Source organism: Pleuronectes platessa, chromosome 16, assembly GCF_947347685.1.
Source record: "Pleuronectes platessa chromosome 16, fPlePla1.1, whole genome shotgun sequence".
Classification (NCBI taxonomy): Eukaryota; Metazoa; Chordata; class Actinopteri; order Pleuronectiformes; family Pleuronectidae; genus Pleuronectes; species Pleuronectes platessa.
In genome coordinates this window covers 16,248,757-16,269,264 of record NC_070641.1, presented here as the reverse complement: position 1 = coordinate 16,269,264, position 20,508 = coordinate 16,248,757, and the positions used below count along the sequence as shown (strand labels likewise).

The 20,508-nt window shown below is 47.5% G+C and overlaps 1 protein-coding gene across 3 annotated transcripts; it reads right to left on the bottom strand.

Annotated features, from left to right (window-relative positions):
• Positions 1–282: 282 nt before the first annotated feature.
• Positions 283–19,802, bottom strand: pdgfab (platelet-derived growth factor alpha polypeptide b). Of its 3 annotated transcripts, none has more exons than XR_008342088.1 (7): positions 19,118–19,802; positions 17,840–17,939; positions 13,476–13,610; positions 12,047–12,237; positions 3,843–3,969; positions 3,120–3,244; positions 283–2,498 (listed from the first exon to the last, which is right to left on the bottom strand). XR_008342088.1 is itself a non-coding variant. In XM_053444157.1 (6 exons), the coding sequence occupies exons 1-6, from the start codon at positions 19,178–19,180 to the stop codon at positions 2,485–2,487; spliced, it is 630 nt and encodes a 209-aa protein (XP_053300132.1). In that variant the 5' UTR covers positions 19,181–19,802; the 3' UTR covers positions 283–2,484. The 3 variants fall into 3 exon arrangements, 1 of the variants encoding a protein (XP_053300132.1); XR_008342090.1 differs by having other exon boundaries at positions 12,047–12,234; XM_053444157.1 differs by lacking the exon at positions 3,120–3,244.
• Positions 19,803–20,508: the final 706 nt, after the last annotated feature.

Genomic DNA, 20,508 nt, shown 5'->3' with positions numbered 1-20,508 from the left:
CATGTCCACCAAACAGCCTATTATTTTCAACCCTTTTCAGTTTTAATATGCAGGTTCATTTGTGGAGAGGAGGAGAGGACCGCTGCAGAAAATTCACCTCCAAATGAATGAACACTGAGAGAATCCTCAAAAAGGAGACGCATGTGCAGATGTGACAGATGTAGTGAAGAAAACAACCCAAAAACCAAGCTCTGTCTTTTGTTATCTTTTGGTAGAAAAGGACACATTGAGCAGTGAGATGCCACCACAACACAAACAAATCATGGGACTCAACATCCAGTGAACAATTTCATAAGCAGAAATATATTTATTGTTGAAAACATAAATATATATAAATTATGATTACTGCTGTATTTATCCAATGGAAGCCCAAAAGAAAAGTAGTAAAGGCCAAGTGATAGTGTGACGGCATATTTTGCTTCAGTCAAGTCTCTCCAAGCATGGTCCCTGTTTTACTGAGAACAACAACACTGGTGTAGATGTGAACAGTGAGGAAACATCAGCCTTATAAATAGAGCACCACACGGATGATGGTTGGTGAATTCACAGCTCAGCAGTCGCTGATACATCCATGTTTCAGTCAGTTTTTCTCTCTCGACTTTCACGCGACTCGCCTTCGATTACGAGAGAAATTCTCTTCTTCTTTTTAACAGGGGGGGGGGGGGTTGTTTTTGCACCTGGTTGGCTTGGTTACACATTCATCACTTTTACAGGAACTGGTAAGGCAGTAATTGTTTATCCCATCGGGGTCAAAGGTTCAGGCCAGCACTGTGCTGTTTCCAGGCCACCGCTGGGCACCCATCATCATCTGTCCCGATGGCATGTGGCTGCACAAGGTGTGAGTCCCTTCAAAGGGAGGGGGCCATCAGAGATTTGTTCCCCTGTCAACAGAGGAGTGAAGACTGGCTAAACAAGGAGCCCATTCATGCGCTTGTCGATATGCTTTGCTCGCTCATTCACTCTTTCAGGTGGACTTTGCTCTTTCCAGGCACGACATGTGTGTTTGTGAAGCAGAACGGGCGTGCATCTTCCTTATCAACATTAAAGTGATATGAATGTAAAATTGAGTAGCAGAGAAATATTGTGCGGGCACACTAACACACACACACACACATACACACAAACACGCCTTCTTTCAGTACATACATACTTGCACATTAGATTTTCTCTAAAAAATGGGGTTGGTGAGCACACACTTGTTACATGCTTAATCTACAGTATGGCCACTCACTAAGGTTGCCATGTTTGAGCCGGTCAGTCCCACCTTTTCATAGCTCTGACACACTGATGCACACACAGTAACAAGCACTGGCATTTTTTCTCTTGTCTATTCCACCCCCTGCCCACGTTTTTGCATCTTTTCCAAAGGATTAAATACAGACATTCAACCACAACAAAAGAATTAAACATAATTCCTGCTTGGATATAAGTAAGCATAATATATTTCATAACAAAAATAAAGCATCTTCCTGTACTGACTCTCACGTCTCCTCCTTGCACACATATATCCAAACCATTTACAACACTTGACATCATTCAGATATACTGTAATATAATAAGAAACATGGATGACAAGGATAACAACAAATGAAATTGAGATTGTGATACTGATGGTTACAAAAAACTGCACCACACAGGACTCTTGCATGTCTCCAAAATCATGGAAATGTCTTTTTTGTTCTTTCTGTCTTCCTTTTGCACTGAGACAATAAAAAAAAGTCAAACGTCCACATATATAAATAGTTTGTGAGTAGTGATGCGTCCTTTTCAGATTTTGATGCGCACAGCAGGTGGGAACAGTCACAGACCACCAGGACTCTTAGAGAAGATTTTCTCTCCACTCAGAGCAGGATCCCAAAACTAAAATTGTTTAATGCTCCATTGAGAGTCTTCTGGAGAAAAAAAACACCTCCATAACTCCAGTGCTCGCCATTTTTTTCCTTTATCTCTCTTTCTTCCGTCCTGTGTATGCAAGAGTCATTTAAACAGGGCAGGGCACTTTTATGTCGCCCAGCTGGAGGACATCCACTGCTGTTTTGGAGTCCGAGCACCAGATTCCCACGAAAGCCTGAAACAACTGTTTTATGGCCATTTCTGTTGTTCACATCTTGTTCAAACAACGTCGGTCAAAACGGTCAACACAAATCCCTTTCATCATCTCCCTTCGGCCTCTTTCTGCCCGAGCTCCACAGCATATTTCTTCCTAATCATTGGCAGGGTTCAGTTTTCTGGTTATAGGTAGCGCACCACAGAGGAAGACATCATCCATAATCACTGTTTTTTTTTAATATAAAAAAAGCACCTTTGGCATCTTATGTATTTTTGTCTGTTGTCTATGTTTCTGTCGCTCATTTTTACAGAAATGTTTGTCTTTTTTAGACGGAGGTGGCACGGCAGTGGGGAAGAGGACCAAGCAGGTCTCATGTTTGTTGACGTCCTCTTTTTAGGTTCCTCCCGCACTGAAGTCCCTTGTTCTGATTGGTCTCACCTCACGTCCACTGCGGGGGAGAGAGCGAAAGCTTGGATTAGCATCACAGTTTTCCCAAATAGAACACATGTAACGTGATGGAAAAAAGGTCAACACAATTTTGCATTTTGTGCCCGATTGCATTAATTTGTTCATGCATTTCAAACAAGACACACAAGACCCACAATGTTCGAAAATAATTGTTTCTCCAGATTTCAAAGGCAGCGACCTTAATGGTACAAATAAAACAATTAAAAAAGTTATCTCTCATGTGACAGGCAGCGACGTGAGAGGGTGAATATTGGTGTTGTCAACAATACGTGGTGAAGGAGAACAAAAGCAAGACAGGTGAGACATACAGCAGACATTGGGTGTCGGCTTTTCCGCATAACACAAGAAGAAAGGTGCACACAACCACGCGCAATCACAACATGGTGACACAAAGCAAACGTGTGCGGTGTGCATGCTCGGCAAACCACAAAATCAACATGCAGCATTAGGGCACAGAGCATGGTTCTCCTCAGCCCTCCCTCTCCTCACACTGATTGGCTGTGATGTGATTTGCGACGGTGATTGGCAGAACCTCTTTGCGCCATGATTGGGCCAGTGCGATGCCAAAAGGGGAAAGGGCGTCACGGTGCTAAAGTCCTACCTGTTCCCTTCACAGCTCTCCAGTGGACTTTGGGTAATGAGCGCAACTTTATTATGTCGCCAATAAATCCTTGCTGGGCCTTAGCTTTTTAGGTTTCCTTTTTCTACCTTTAGACCTACGGTGGCCTGAAAACACAAAGTCGGGTAGGGTGGATAGGAAGCAGGGTTAGAAGCGAGAAGCAGGGTTCATGGCACAGAAAGAGGTACAACAACCCCGGGACAGAAGCAGAGAGTGCAAAGATATGGCACACTATAAATACTTCAGATGCCTTATCAGCACAAATCACAGCGCTTATCTGCTCCCAGGGAGAGAAAAGCTTCAGATCAAGGCACTGGTGGATTTACCTGCTTATGCCAAGCAGCCTTTGTACACCCTCCCTTAACACACACGCACACACACAAACACATGCACGCACACACACGCACACATCTTCATCTAACAAGGAGCAAAACACACAAGCTTTACAGTTTTGCAAAAGCAGGCCAACTTATAGGCGTGTCTGTCTGTTTGCAGGCGAGATAGAAAGAAGGTCACCTAGTGCAAAGCCAAGGAGCCAGACAGAGAGAGAACATCGGACAAAACACGAGGAAGGGAGGAAAGGAAGGCAATGCATGATGACGTAGGGATGAGGGCGGGACTCAGACATCAAACTCAACCTCAGAGGGATTTGCAGAATGCTGGGACGACATATGTGACAAAGTAACAGTACAGTACTATCGTTACCTATTTCTGCTTCTGAGTGCTCCACCACGTGATGCTGTGACGTGCACACACACTCCAGGTGGTCTTCTAACCGCACAAAGACCTCTTTCAGCTTGGGTTTCCTCCTCACATACTCCACCTTGGCCACCTGAAGGGAGGAAAAGAAGAAAAGGTTAGCTGCAGAAACCAGCTCCGGCACCATCATCACTCTTCGCAGAGAGTCATCGATGAATGCGTACGCTCTTTGCCCATCCGGCGGCATCAGGAGGCGTAGCACTGTGACTGATGACTCTTTCATAAATCGATTCATTTATAAAAAAGGAAAAAGCCCAGTGTTTGATGTGTGAGGGCAGCATTCCTCAGAGGGTGATGCATTGAGTTCCGCTCGCTGTGTGCTCTATGGGCTGTTGATCAGATGTGTAAATACTGAACGGAGTGTATGACCCTGTCCAAGCAAACTCAAACAATGGGAGAGGAGAAACGGAGCACGGGGGGGGGGGGGGGGGGGGGGGTTGGGAGGAGTGTATGCCCTAACACCCAGAGAGGGTTTACTCTGGCCTGAGAAGAGAGGCTGGGAGATCCCGCCCTGCCGGAGCATCCGAATCGAGACAGACACACGCCTAAACTCCCTCTCCCTGTCCCGACATGTAGGCTGGTGTTAAACCACAGTACTATTTCTCCATGGGTTAGGGAAAGTGTTGCTTAACATGTGCATGTAAGGAATACAGTTTACACGGTCTAATCTAAGCAGTGGCAGTCCGGAAAACAGCCCGTCCAGTCTAACCAACACAAAAGCGATGCAGAAATTCCTATCGTACAGTCCAGCTAACACCCTCTCCGTTGAACACAACAGGAGTGACCTCCTCTTCCCACCCAACATCTAGAAATGAAAAGACCAATCCTCAGAGGGTTATGAATAGGGTATGTTGATTAAAGCTTAGATGAAAGCTGAACAGAGAAGGTTGCCTGGAGGTTATGATGATCTTGTTGTGTAATTCAGGGGAGGTGGCCGCATGCTTTTCCCTCTCTGATGTTAGTGCCAAGGGCAGGTAACCTCCCCGTCCACTACCGAGGGCCTGGGGGCCACATGGAAACAATATCCCCTGCCTCACCTATCTTCCTGGTCACTGCATATGGGAGGATATTGGCAGACAATCTCCCAACGCTTTCTGGTGTTATGAACAACACGGCTTTGCAGGCTCTCTCTCACGCACACACACACACACACATACACACACATTGACAGAGTGCCAAAACTGATGAGAGGCTCTCTTGCTCTATCCTGTGATGGCCCAACGCCAAGGCCGTCTCTCAGGGTGGAATTAGTCATGCAGACAGACGAACATACCAATACACCGTAACATACCGAGATGCTGCCTTGCAACAGTTGCTTTCAGCAGAGAGAAGAAAAAACATAAAGAAAAAAGAAGGAGGAGAGTGAAAAGAGGATAGGCAAGCAGAGGAAGTATGCAGTGAGCAAACACAGGACAATGGTGTCTGGGTTAGCGGTGGGTGTGTTTACTGTTATCAGGCCCTGATATAAAGAGAGTGGGCGAGCTGAGAGCAGGATGCTGGACCATCACCCTCAATAGGGAATGTGTGCGTGCATGCTTATGTGCGTGCATGTGCATGCATGCGTGTGTCTGCAAACAGAAGGGGGTTATTTAAGGAAGGGGGGGAGGACGGCCTGACCACGATCATGACTAGCATTCAATTACATTCATGTGTTACCCATTAACATTTGGTGTCTGGGTTACCCACTTGGGGAATTTATCAACACTGACACTGAGAGGATAGATAGAGAAGTTATCAGAGGTATCACGGGATGACACAAACTTTTCCCAGAAACCACTGCTGATATCTAATCAAATTAACTGAGGGAAAAACAGGACAGGACCGAGATCGAGGGAGAGCAGCGAGCTGAGAGACGCAGCTGTCTGTGCGGACGACTCTGCTGCCGTTGGTTACGGTAAACTCGGAGGTGGGGGGGGGGGGTTCAGAAGTTGCCAGCAGGAAGCCAAACGAGTCAGCCATGTCGGGACCCTCATAACTGAGTCTGATCCTAGTGACGATCACACACACAAACCTCCCGGGGAAACAAACAGCTATTGACAGACGGATAAATTGACGGGCCCCCTGGACGAGAGGCCCAGCCGCAGGCCCATCTCCTTTCCCCTCACACAGCAGGGTTAAAAACACTCCCTGCAGGAGTCACTACACACACATACGCTTTGTATTAGTCAGTCAACGTGTATAACTGTGATATAACACTTCTCAGGCTGCCTCTGTTCTGCCCACTTTGTCAACACTTACTCTTTCCGTTTTGTTTCCTCTTTCTTGTGTTTTGGGAAAGTGTTGACGTTAAAGGAATGGCGGAATTCCCTCCTACAAGTTGTATACTTTACGTCCATATTAAACTTCCATTTCCGCCATTTTTAGCCATTTCTTCTTCCTTCCTGTACAAAGAGCACAAGCCTCTTGTGCAGAGTCAATGACTTCCCACATAAAACATACATCAGAGGAGACCCCCATGCTAAGACAAGGGGCCCCACACTCTCTTTGTATAAATCAAACTGCTCTAAACTCCCTAGAAAGCCAGGGGCCCTGAGAAAAAGTCCCCCTGAGCGGCTTTGGAATGATATCCGAGCCAGAGGGTTTGGGGTGAGGCAGGGGGCTCTGGGAATTGCAGCCCCTCGGTTTGTCCTCAGTGTCTCCGCTGCTCTCTGTGTGCAGCCAATTGTCCTGTTTGGGTTAATTGGGAATTCCCCGCGCACCAAGCACTGATGAGGCCTTCCAAGGAAAACACAACGTGGATGTGCACAACGGGCCATTGCGAGCTGGAACAGTGACAGAATCGAGCAAAAGTGAAATGAGATGTATGTTCGGAGACTGGAGGGGTGGTAGGTGGCAGGGTGAAGTGGCAATTCATCTGCAACGGAGGCGCGTAGACCTTGTTCGATTTGGGGCGGGGGGGGGGGGGGGGGGGGGGGGGGGGATTCTACAGGATGCTACAACTGTGTGGAAAGTTCTGGGGAGGAGGAATGTGGAGAGAGAGGTTCTCTGCGTTTCCATCGTCGGCAATCAAAGAAAGAAAGACAAATGACACCCAGAGGACAAGCAGGAGGAGGAGGGTAAACCACAGAGGACGCAGTCTGAACATCAGACCAAGACAGACCAGACAACCTGCTGCTGTCCTCGGCTTCAACCCTCCCACTAACACACTCAGGGAGATGTGTGGCAAAAAAGTGTGGGGAGAAGAGAGGAAGCAAGGAGGGCATTTGTCGCCTCGCACCGGCTGCCAAAACGGCACAGCTCTCTCTCTCTCTCTCTCTCTCTCTCTGTCTCTCTCTCTCTCTCTGTCTCTCTCTCTCTCTCTCTCTCTCTCTCTCTCTCTCTCTCTCTCTCTCTCTCTCTCTCTCTCTCTCCACTCTCTCACACTCTCTCACTCACACTCTCACACACACACACACACACACTCTCTCACACCCACACACACACACACACACACACAAACACACATTAACGTATCACCAGATGTGGATATCTGTCTGCCCCTGACCACATTGCGCCCTGAGCTTCCGGGCCCCTCAGTGATCGAAAGAACCATCATGTGATATCAAATATCAAAGAATGCAAAGATGTGTCATCCCTCCACTTCTCTATTCCCTCTCTCCCGTGTCTTCAGAGAACAACAGAGCTGCAGATAGACAGACGTGGCTGTCCACTTAAAAGAGGGAAAAGTAAATACGATTTTGATGAGAGAGTTAAAAAAGACAGACGGAGACTGACAGACCGGTAAAATTAAAGAGTGGGAGATGGCTGTGTTGCAGGAGAGAGACAGAAAGAGTGAGGAGGGAGTGAACAAGTATTTCATAGAACAGACAATCAGACTCCAGGTCTGAAGACTGGCCACTGAAGTCAGTGGGGAAGAGTGAAAGGGAGGACAGGAGAGGAGGAGTCAAGGAAAATGCAGAAATTGTAAAATATGATTAAAATACGGCTGCTACTTTTCCTGCTCGAGCTGATGCTTTCCAGCTGGTGCAGCAGTCGCCAAACTTTCCGACTTCTGGCTTGGTCGGGACGCTCCCATGGTCTCTGACCCGGCCCACACCCCCCCGCCGTGCACACCACGCACACATGTATACACACGCATACACACACAAAACTCCCTCGGCCTTCTGCATATAGCCGCAGAGCTGAGTGAATCAAAGGGAAAATAATTCACAGATGCGAGGCACTTCAAACAGGGAGGCCCCTCTTCTCCCGCCTCCCCTCCTCATGTAATCCACAGGACCCCTCAGACGATCATAAATCACACTCACTGTATCACCGTCACACTGTCTTTTATTTATGAAACACCCCGTAAGTCAGGGTCCCACACAACCGCAGGGCTACAGCTACTGCTTCCCCCAACACCCGGATCTGAGGTCACTGAAGAAACTGTTACTGTGTGTGTGTGCTTGTGCCTGTGTGTGTGTGTAGGGGTCGGGGCCAGGGCCAGTGCAGAGAGATGTGTGGACCCCCACACTCAGCACTGTGGCTATATCCGCCTGGCCGCTGTCAGCCTCCACTTTGATCCAGCAGCCATCAACACTTCATTACTCTGCCACCCGTCTTCCTCTTGCTGCCGCTTCACATAAATGACCTCGTCCCCGTGCCGCGGTGGTCGAGTTTAGGTTGCATAGAGCTCTCTCTCGCTCTCTCTCTCTATCTCCCCCTCTCTCCATCTCTCTCGCTCTCTCTCCATCTCTCTCCCTCTCTCTCTCTTTCTTTCTCTCACACACATAAACGATCTCTTTCTTGGGTTGACACAGATGTGCACTGATGACTCTCTCCGACCTCTGCAAAACAGTTACGCTTCGAGTGCCATCAAAAGTTTCAATCTACTGAACCAAACCAAAGAGAGAAGCTGAACTGTCTGCATATGATGCCACACTGATTAGATTATGGCAGCTCATGAGGGCAGTGATAGTTGTAGCGACTCCCGGAATAGATCAAATTACAGGATTTTAAAGAGTGAAAATCAGATTACATAAATACAATTTACATCAGAAAATAGTTTAATTAAGTGATTTTTGAGTCAAAGGTGCTTAACTTTCTCGCAATTTTTTCTTTCAAGTTTATTTTGATCATGTAAAGTCATTGACATTCATAATTTACTGGAAAACCTTTGGGATTTACCTCATTTGCCTCAAACTGAATCACAAATATCACCTGCAGACAATTCTGCTTCTGCTTACATGTGAATGATGAATATAATAATAACGTATAGACCGAATGTAGGCAGAAGCCTTAAGAGTTAATGAGTGAGAGGATGAGTGACAGCTCCATTGTGTGTCTGTGTCATGGCCTGTTTACTCAGCCTCATTGGACGAACAAACAGAGGCATTTAGATTTTACACACACACACACACACACACAAATGTGTAGACAGAAACTAATGTGAAAAGGAGTGCCCAAGTGCACGTGCACACTGAAGGGATGATAAGGAAGAGGTAAAACAGACAACAATATGAGAGTAGGGCTGAGAGAGTAACAACCAGAGCTGATAGGACAACAAAATAATTTGCCTCAAAATGCCAAAGATATGCAGTTTTAACTATGATATTTATTTCCATAACTCCCATTTCCATTCCATTTTTTAACAACTCTACGAACATAACACGAAATAAAGCTGCGTACTGTTGTTGAATCAAATTAAAAGAGAGGGAGGAGTCAACGTGCTGGGGAGTGAATATGGTGTCAAAGAAAGTGCAACAGGAGGTGAAGGTGAAGGAGGAGTCAAAGGAATGCAGGATGGATGATCGACTTAAACATTAGAGTTCAAATTGCCTCACCCAAATGGAACCATCTCTAAATAGGCCTTTATTTCACAGACGATATTTTGAGTTGTCACACTAGGGAAAGCGCAGGTGTAAAAAATGAAATTATCAAACTCTGGAATAGAGCGGCGTCATTAAAGTTATCAGGAACATCTTGGCCTTTCCTACTGCAACAAGTCAAAAGTATCTGTGAACGAGGCCTATGGCTGACGAGGCAGTTCTTCTCATGCCAAGGCGTGCAGACAACACAAAAACTACCAAAAGCAAGACTTGCCTGCACACAAATTAAGTTTCAGCTTAATGCAAAATATGTTCAAAAAAGATGAGAGGAGGGAAACGAGTGTGACTTTAAGATCGGCCTCTTCTCCCTCAGCCTAGTCCTATTTTAAGTTGGCTTCTTTTTTTCCTATTCCAGAACAGGCTTGTACAGTACAGGGCCTGCACAGACCCGTTCTCTTTTTTGGGTCCATGGAATGAAAAAGGAAAGAAAGAGAAGACGGGAATGAATAAGTAAAGGTGCATTTGGACAAATGCATAGTGGCATGAGATGGAAAGAAACACAGTGAATGTGTTCTTTTCCCATCCCTGGCCGGCGGAAGGAAAACAAGCCCGACCCAGGTTAGATGGGCAACACTTTTAGCTTTCTAATAAATGGAGGGAGAAGCATGAACTGAACCCCTATTCAGAGTAACTGCTGAAACGAGAGACAGAAAGGAAAATCTTGGCATGAGATAATGTTTCTTACACACAATGCCGTGAATGTCTCCGGACCGGAGGGAGCCCTGGAGGATGACCTTTTGCAGGGACACAACGCCTCTCGGACCCGATCACCCGCCGCTGCTAAGCCCATGAAAAACGGCACCCGTGAAACCCTCCCTGCCCACAACGCCTAGAGCTCCTTCTCCAGTCTGTGTGCGCATTTTGTCCTCAGTGTCATGAGGGGGACACGGGCAAAGTCTCATGGATCTCAGCATTCCAAGAATAGCTGAATCAAGCCTTAGAGAGTCTTGCCCGCCATCGCCAGTGTCTCTCCATCCATCCTGGTCTCTCTGATCACAGACAGAGCTCCTATTGAGGATGACAGACACCAACTGTCTGGCAGATGGAGAGACAGACGAGCTTGCATGCAGACAGACAGACACACAGGGTTGCGCTGTATATCCGAGGTTGACTCTTCTACCGCACTATGAGTCAGCATTTCTGACCATAAACCCTGTGCACTGGATGCAGCGCCCTGTGCCCCACAGCGGCCGTCTTGTTAGCGCAGTTTCTCTGTCTCGGAGAGAATGTCCGCCTATCCAAACTGAAATCTCCCTGACCTGTGCCAGTGTGCCAAGGGGAAGGAGGCAGCAGCAGGCAGGGTTGGTATTTGCTTTATTACTCAGCTGGCCAGTCCAGGCGGCATCTTTAAAGCTTTGCATGAGGAGCAGGACAGAAAGCAATGTCCAAGTGCCCATGGCCAGGCACGATCACAATGATTAAAGAGCAGAGACAATAGAGTGCATAGATAGACCCATAGAGAAACACAGACATAGTCGGAGTGTTCCGGGCCATCCTGTTTATCCTCCAGTTGTTTTTTACTCTCACAGAACAGAGGACATAACTCCCATACCTCCAAACAGAACTGTGCAGTGGCTAACAGGCTGTAGTGTAAATACATCTGAAATATGACTCAACTCCAGCCACGGTGTCTCCTCTGATCCTTAGCAGAAGGACGTGTTTTCAAGCTGGAGATGCCAAAGAGCTTCTGAGAGCGGTGCGACCCCCTTCCAATGCTGTCTCTTTCTCTTTGTCACCTCTTCTCCTCCGGGCTCACTGCTTCCAGAGAAGACAAAGGGCCAAACAAAGGGCGAGCAGAGGAATGGTTTCGCCATAGCCAGTGACACTCAGACGTTCTCAAGATACAGGAGCCTGTTCCTCTGTCTTATATCTGGCAAGGGAATCCGTGTCTGGTCGAACCTTTAACAGATGTGCTGGCTGAAGGCACCAACATCCCTCTCTCCATATCCTCCTCCTCCTCCCTCTGGCAGTCCTGGCACAGCCACGCTGGCAAACATAGTGATGAGGGGGAAAGGGCGTTGATTGGCCGAAATGGTTCGGAGGGAGGGGAAGGAGCAGCCGAGGTTAGGAGGCCACTTTTTCAAGGAGGAGGCTCAGAGAAGAGGGGTATTGTGAAACACAGATGAGCTGTAAAGGACAGAGGGAGTACGGAGGGAAAGAAGTGTGAAGGAGGGCAGGTGAACCCAACGTCGCCTCCCATGCGATTTACTTACCTGCTGATGAGGGAAAGTGGTAATTTGTGTGTGGAAGTAGGTCTGTTAGTGGGTTACTGTGATGCGTCATGTGTTGCAGTGATGACTTTGACCTCTTTGCATGTCTATCCTGTAGGTGCTTGTGTCTTACCTTGACCGTGCGGTGGTGCTTGCGGGAAGGGTGACAGCGCATGTTGCTGGTGTTACAGCAGCCCGTGCAGCGTTTCACCTCCACACAGGGCGGCCAAATCAGGAAGTTGGCAGACGTGGGATCCACCTGGCTCCTGGGGATCTCGTAGATCACCGTCCGCGTCTTACACACCGCTGGGACCGCTTCCTCTACTGGAAGAAGGACAGGGAGAGGCGGGAGTCCAGTTAATGCGTTTCGATCTGCATGAGCGTTCAGTGACACATATTTTACGAATGCAAGCGCGTGCTGATGTTTTGTCAAAGTCTGTCCCCCCCCCCCAGCTGCTTCTTGCATTCCTTCTATGCTCATTATTTGATGACTCACTTGATGTGGGAGCTGTTCGTCCTACCTCAGTTCACACCCAACCTGCTATAAGGCTCTTAAGAAGACATGCTCTCCAAAAAGCTGATCTCATATCAGCTAAGGAGCTTTGGGATCAAGTCAGTGAGACACAAAGAAACGGCTCCTTTGTCCCGAGGGCTCACTGGGGTTAATGCAGCATGACTAGGCCAGAAAAACCTTTATGTCTGCCAGTGGGAAATCTAATAATGGCCTTTGACCCTATTGGCCATTGTGAAAAGAGGGAGGCAGCAAGCACTCATTTCAGATTTAACGCCCCGACAGGCACTCAGACCTCAAGATGTGACAGAGTGTACAGTAAGATACCATTATGTCGTAAAGATGATATGTGCATCATGTGCAGCATGTGAGGGTTTTTGTGGACAGCTGCCTAATAGGTATTCTGTATCATTTACTTATGGTTCGGCACACATGCATGAAATACAACCAGCCACTTTATCCTGCGTTGCTTTAAATGCTACACTGTAAGACGTCTTAACACACAGATCGCACACGACAGGGTAATCTCCGTGCCTCGATCAGATATCGTACCGCGTGGCGTTTTATGAAGAAATCTGACTGAGAGCCCGGGCAAGCTGCAACTTGAAACCTGAATGCCTGGAATTTCCACGCTCAAGGATATATTTCTCTCCTGGCGCGTGTGTCTTAGATCTCCAAGCCCCTGGCCAATTAAAAGGCTTCGTGTCAGACGTCCCGCTTAACCTCACACACCAGAATTGTTTCTCATGATTTCCCTCATTGCCATAAATACTGGGTAGATGTCTTCATTATGGTTCCTTTTATCCACCAAAAAGCCACATAAAAGCCACTAACTATTAGCTATGTTTGAAATTAGTGTAAAGTGATCGGCTTCACCTCCTGGGAACTCGCATGTCAGGGGTGATATTTAAGATGGAGGTTATTTTTAGGCCACTATGACACTATAATGTGTTGTGCCAAGTTGTGATGTATAAAGTGCTGAATGTAATCATGACGCAGCCTCTGAGCGGGAAACAGTGAAGCGTATACTGTAGTATTTATTTAGTCTTACCAATACTCCTCTTGCGTCGGCTGTGGAGCTGGGAGCTCTTCAGGTCATTGTAGTGACCGTGGTGCCGGGAGAAGTTCTTGTGGTGGTTGTGGTGTTTGTGTTGCTTGGGCTCCTCGATAACATCGTTTCCCGTACCTCGTCAAAATAAAAGGCAGCCATATTAATGTCACACAGAGAGGAAGCAAAAAACAAAACTCATTCAATCAATAAACAAGCTATGAGTCTGAAACCGCTGCTGCCACTTGCACAGCGTTGAATGACTGCGGTGGGCGTCTGGCTGGCCTCCTGAGAAGGGCTGCGTGAGATCCACTATTGATGTTTTATATACCCCTTCCACAACAAACAATGAGTCGGTTAGTCACGCGGCCATAATGAGACGTTAACTTCCTACAGCTTGTGCTGTATGTAACACATGCTTTGATTCCCTTAAGGGCTTAGGGTTCCCCTGGCAGGCAACCAGTGATGATCCCAACTTTGAGGTAAACAGACCAGCGTACACAGGGCACAGTTTTACACGCAGTAGCTTGGAAGCTTTGTGTGTCAGCCCCACTCACTCTTATGGCTGAACTTTCCCAGAAGGGGTGAAGTAGTCTGGATGAAGGTGAGTCACCATGCGTCTTCAAAAACAACCGGCTTTCACAGACACCCATCGGGCTAAAGTGGTCATTTGACAGGTGGTGCTCTGCTGCCATTATACCTGCGCCTAATTAGTGGTTCTGTGCCTCTCATTAACCCGAAAATGTTTGCTTTTTCAATCATTCTGCGGTTTGGAAAAGTACATGTTTTGCCGTGCTGCACTGTAACCTCTCCAACCCAGTCTAATATAGCAAGCTCAGCTAATTCACACTCGTGGTCACCTGATAAAGCTCGCTTGTTTTGGTCCCCACCCAGAATATGAGGAGTTACAGAAGAGTGCCAGAGCAGCAATAAAATGATAAAGCTTGTTCTAAGGATACTGCCCTTTCCCAAAGAGCAGAGTCTGAGTCGTGTTTGCTAAGTAGGTGGGTCATGTCTGTATATGTGCAGCATACCCACCCACCTGGAGAACACCTACACTTGTACAATTAACATAAACGCACACTCGCAACTACGCAAACTCCTCTCCATATCCTCCTTAACATGCTAAAACCCAATGTACACCCGCGCAACAAAGCTCAGCCATGGGCAAACACATTCCATTCTTCCTGCTTCTTTGTGCTCTGACCACATTCATCAAAAGGGATTTTCTCTACCTATACCTGGTCCTCCTCTGGGATTGGTTGTTTATTGCTTTCGGACGCCTTCTTTTCCCAGGTCCGTCAGGTTTCAAACCCAATATCGTCCCTTGAGTGAGGGTCAAGGGAATTTCCTATTAGCCTTCCATGCAGTCAGCTAGTCAGTCAGACGGCCGGTGACCCAGAACCGAAAGGTCTACAGAAAGGAAGTGTTGACTGCTGCTGAGGAGTTAAGCAGAGGGCAGCGCTTCAAGCCTGTGAGGCCACTATACCCACATGCAGAGTCACACAAACGTAGTGTACATATGTCACACACGCTCCCCAGTGCATGTCAGTTACGTGTAGACACACACCTACTGAACACTCCTTGCACTGTCTAGTGGACTCATTGGGTTTTTCCCACCTTTTAACGCTGCAGGTCACCGACAGAACACCCACCGAGCTTTCTCAAACCCTACTGCACAAATCCTGCTCTTCATTTCCCCCCCGTCAGAGCAGGACAGGAGTGAGGGAGAGAGTCACATCGCTGGCCAGCCGGAGACAGCTTGTGTCAGAGCACAAGGGAGAAAGGGAGGGAGGAAATAAAGAAGTCCTTTATGGACTGCAGTTGTTTTTTTTAAGCACAATACAAGAGGAAGAGAGGAGGCGAAGGGAAACCGAGGAAGAGGGAGATCAGGCGAGAGGATGCATGAAACAACAAGGAAAGGCAAGAGAAATAATGAGAGACAGAATAAAGATAAAGGTGCAGACAGAAGTGAGAGGTTTGGTCCTCAGGAGGAGACAGTCTCTTGCCATGACAAATTAATCCATCTATTAACTGAGGGCTTTGACTCCCTCCCTTTACACCTCCTTCACTATTTCTTTCTCCCTGTATCTGTACAAATGTATCTACCAGTTATAGATTTGTAATAAGAGTCTACATAATTCCCACTATCTGTCTCTGCTCCTTGTTTCTTTATAGTCTAATGGCAGAACGTCTGGGTGGACATTAGTTTATGTCCCATTGTCCTTTCTTTTTAAGACACTCTAAATACATAGCCTTTGCTAAGAGGTGGACATGCTAACTGCTTGTCAAAAACAGCAAATTGCACATCTAGTTACAGCCTTTCTGAGTGAAGCATAAGCACGAATATAACTCCAGAATCCAGCTTCGACCCCATGCCAAGAGTCAGGTTCCCTTTTCTGTCAAAGTCTTTCACTGAGGGAGATAAGAGCAGGCAGGCCGGGGGGGGCGCCGAAGGAGAGAGACTGAGATATAGAAGAGGAAAAGCGAGGAGAGGGCGAGGAGCACCTCGGGGGCCAGACAACCATCTGCAGACTTCAATGGGGTCATCTCGCCTGTCAATCAAAGCTGGAGACGCCGTCCTTGCAAGACGTGTGCAAATAGACAGAAAAACAAATGCGAGCCTGCACTGAGCAAAGCGGCCCTAAATGAAACAAACGGCCGTGAGATAAGCCCTGCAGGCCTTCCCAGTGTCCTGACACCTCTTTCCTTACAGGCTGAATCGTAAAGTCATCCTCCCAGTGACACAGATCTCAGATGATAACAACCCAGGCGCTACCCAGGAAAAAAACAAGCATAATCTCTGTCTACATCAATAAAATGCGAAAACATCACACCTTCTCAGGTCTATGTGCAGAATAAAGCTGTCTTAGCCTTTCCTCTCTCCCGCCATGGTTTACGTTCTATGCCATGAGCAGTTCAACCTATACTGGTAGCTTTACTGTCCTGGCCATCCGCAACAAAAGCTCTGAAAATACCCCTCTGGCTGGCGTCAAAGGTCTTTTAATGGGTTGACCAGGGCTGCCATGCTGGCCCTCAGACAGATTTATGTCCTCGTAATAATAATCAGCCTACTACTGTTACCCTGCAAACATTCCTCTGTTTGAAGAAAGACGTGTTAATTCAATTATAAACACCTCTTCTCATGCTAGAGGCGCTGCAGGGATCTATTCTGGGCTCAGCATTGAGTGGGGCCATGACTGATGTGGAGTGCAGGTTGGTTTGATTGTGAAATAATCAAGTAAACGCACTAACGATGTGGGGCTATTAGTCCTAATTGGTTCGTCCATCAGAATCATGTGGTTTCACAGAGGGATGTTTCGAGTGACAGATCTGCCATGATGTTGGTTTGCTGAATATAAGTTTTGAACTTACTAATGACCAGTGCTCCCATCAGATGGGACGGCTAAAACAAGTCGTTACCTATTTCCACCAGCAAATCTGTAGAGGTTAGTGCTGAGTTTGATATATGACTAGAGCCTGTGTAAATAGAGGCTCAAGTGAAGGGAAACAGCTTCTTCCAGTGCACCCCTGTAACTTAATCTGAGACGGTCTTAGAAAGACCCGTCAACCCCCCCCCTGCCACAGGAGAAGCAGCGCCGGCAAGAACACGAGGCTCAATCAAAGAACAGGCCTGACCTGTGCCATGAGCCGCTCTCTCTGTTAAGAGTGCGACTTCCAGTATGTGTGGCCGCCTGGACGCTATAAAGCCGACTTACTGCAGCAACGGCAGCTGAGAGAATATGCACAAATAAATATCTTCCAGTGAAAGTCCACCATGGCCACGTGGACAGCGGACGCACCTATCAGGGTTGCTGCTTTATCAAGCACGCCAGGACTGCACTTGGCAGCTCCCCTGGGTGCACAGATCCCTCGGCAATTTCCTGTGTGGTGCTCCAGTCGCAGGCATGTGGTTTGAGCTGGGTTACAGGAGCCATTACTGCACTGATACTGAATTCACATAATGTGCCAAAGCAACAGGTATTTCTCTGTTTTCTCAATTAATCCAAGATCGGCTTCTCCCTGATGCGTCACAAGTGGATCCGTCATTCATTGGAGTTTAAATATGACCTTTGGGTGAATGTATGTGATCGTTATTTGACTTGATCCTTGAGCAGAGGCTTAAATATAAGTGAGGTCATCAACAATAGCAGCCACACACACACACACACACACACACACACACACACACACACACACACACACACACACACACACACACACACACACACACACACACACACACACACACACACACACACACACACACACACACACACACACACACACACACAGCATGGAGGGCAATGGAGGATTCAAAGTGTAACTCAGCTGTGTTGATGAAAGTAACAAGAGGCTGAATTTACCTACGGAGTCAATGTCCAGTAGCCGCTGGAGGTCGCTGATGCTGTGGATTTCACTGTGGGACAGTCTGTCTATCAGCTCCTGGGGAAACTGCACTTCCCTCTGGGGGCAAAGAAATCAAACAAACAGGGGAAAGTTAGATGTGTGTCGAGTCAGCGGCAAAACGTCCGTTTCATTGTTTGTCTGTACAAATAACTGTGCTTAAGTTTAAACAACCGCCCGGAAGATCAGTGCAAGCACATCTGACATGCCCCTCACGCGAAACAAAAAGGTTGCGCTGAAGCCCCCTTGAGAAATCATGCAATTTACGCAAGATTTTAAAGGAGCAATAACACACCTTTTGATTAGGATATGCTGTTTACTTAGGTTCACACCTATCTAGAATTAGCCCTTTAAAAATCGTTTCTATCGCCTCCACCTGGCATACATGACGGCCGTTGAGGGAAACGTATCATTTTAAACCAGAATTGTGTCTAAATCAGTGCTGCTTTCAGTATTTATTCAGTGCCGAATTAAAGAATACACTCATCTTTTTTCTCTGCGGAAACGCGAGAGAACATTAAACCGTCAGTTTTATGAGGGGAGTTCGGAGCTGCACTGTGACTCGGGCCGAGCCCATGTGAACCTCAGCGTTGCACTTGTTGCGCTGCTGCTGCATGCGCCTCAAGCTGAGGGGACCGTGCAGGATCATAGAAACAGTGGCTATATATATATAGAGAGAGAGAGAGATAGACATATTTCGCCCGGAGCGGTTCCCACGCATGAAAGCACCACAACCAAAACTATTGCCCAGTTGGCTCAGGCTACAAACAGATTTGGCACAAACGCCAAAAATAACTGCGTGAAGACGCGTTGTTGGTTCTCAAACGTGCGCAGTCACTGGCCCTCATGGTAACAGGAGCTGCTGCTTGTTCACCCTCAACAAATTAATTCATATATTCCCACTGTTCTTAAAATAGAGTCTTAGTTTAAACGGCCCTGTTTATTCTCTCAGATACGTGTTTGGACAGATTATAGGTCGATTCAAATTAAATGTGTCTTTAAGTGCTGTATAGGCTCATAATCAGATCTTCTAATTACAGACTCTGCTTCAGAATTCTGAACACTGTTGCTCTGTAGTTGACTCTCTCTACTCATCAAGTTGTGGCTGTTGGAGAAATGCGCGCACTGTGGGACCTTTGCACCTTCACGGGAATAAAAAAAAGTGTCTGTGGCACGGGGGGCCAAGAGGACACGGTGTGCGTCCGGCCCCGTGTGTCAGGGACTCCTGATAACTTTACCTCAGCGGTGGCCAGCAGCAGGTACGCCGTCCACAGCAGGAGGTGGCAAAGTGCGGCTCTCATCTCCCTTTAATTCAGAAGGAACCCCAAACAAGAAAAACGCGCTGTTCTGAAGGAGTCGCAGTGTCGCTCCTGGCCCCAGAGGATCCACAACCATCCCCTCATGGGAGAGAAGCCGGGGTGTCAGAGCAGCTCGGCGGGCTCGGGCAGACTCCGGGCAGCACTTGGCTCGCGGGTGTGAAAAAGGCTGAGGAGACTGGAAGTTGACGCTCGTTATTCACATTGGCCGCGCGTCCTGTGGAACGAGCTCTGCGCCGCGGCTCCACATAGCTCCTCAGGCACAAGCGGGACAATCCCAAGAGACGAGTCTGACACGCATTGCACTTGTCCTTCGCTCTCTGACAGACAACAAAAAGAGGCTTGAAACCTCAGCCCAGTTCACGTGGAGATCAAACAAGACACCCAGCTCTCCTTCTTGTGTGGGAATCAAGACGCACGGGCGTGTTCGTGTCTCTGGGACAGTCCTGCGAGAATATAATCCAAACGAACAGATCCTCTCGAGAAAAATCACAAAGGAGAAAGTTGTTCCTTGTTGTGCCGCGCAGAGCCCGCGTTGCAGCAGTGTGTCTATGCAGCTGCGCGCACGTCTCCTTGACTGTGCGGGACTCTGGAGTGAATGAAGTCTGAGCGCGTCTGAGCCGCTGCATATGAGAGCCAGCAGCTCCGGGCCCGTTGCGCCTCCCCTCGTGTCGCGGCGATCGTGCATCTATTCAGCTGCAGGGAGCTGGTTGGTTGGTGTGGATGACTTATTAATACTCGAGAGCATGCCCCCACCCACCCCACCCCACCCCCTCAACCCCTGCGTGTGTATGTGCCCTTCAGCAGAGCGCCCATTCACAGATTCAGGCTGTAACTGATATTGATAATCTGTCACTGGAAATAACGTAAAACTGACTAATGACTGAAGACAAAGGGAAATAAGGGATGAAAGATAGATGGATAGAAATGATGAAGATGAGGATGATGGTGATGATGATGATGATGATTGTGAAGATAGTGATGATGATGATGATGATGATGATGATGATGATGATGGTGAAGATGCGATGATGATGATGGTGATCTTAAAAGGTCGTTATGATGATGGTGGTGATGATGATGATGATGATGATGAAGATGGTGATGATGATAATGTGATGATGAAGATGGTGATGATGATGATGATGATGATGATGACGGTGATGATGGTGATGATGATGATGTTCAATTATGGTTGAAGAAGGTTGTGATAATGATGATGGTGATGATAATGGTGATGATGGTGATGATGGTGATTGTGATGATGGTGATTGTGATGGTGATGGTGATGGTGATGATAATGGTGGTGATGG

Excerpts from the sequence above, each read along its gene's own strand:
- pdgfab (XM_053444157.1), bottom strand. The coding sequence starts at position 19,180 with ATGAGAGCCGCACTTTGCCACCTCCTGCTGTGGACGGCGTACCTGCTG. Across the intron at positions 17,940-19,117 it reads TGCTGCTGGCCACCGCTGAG|AGGGAAGTGCAGTTTCCCCA; the intron begins GTAAAGTTATCA and ends CTTTGCCCCCAG. Across the intron at positions 12,238-13,475 it reads CCGACGCAAGAGGAGTATTG|TAGAGGAAGCGGTCCCAGCG; the intron begins GTAAGACTAAAT and ends TCCTTCTTCCAG.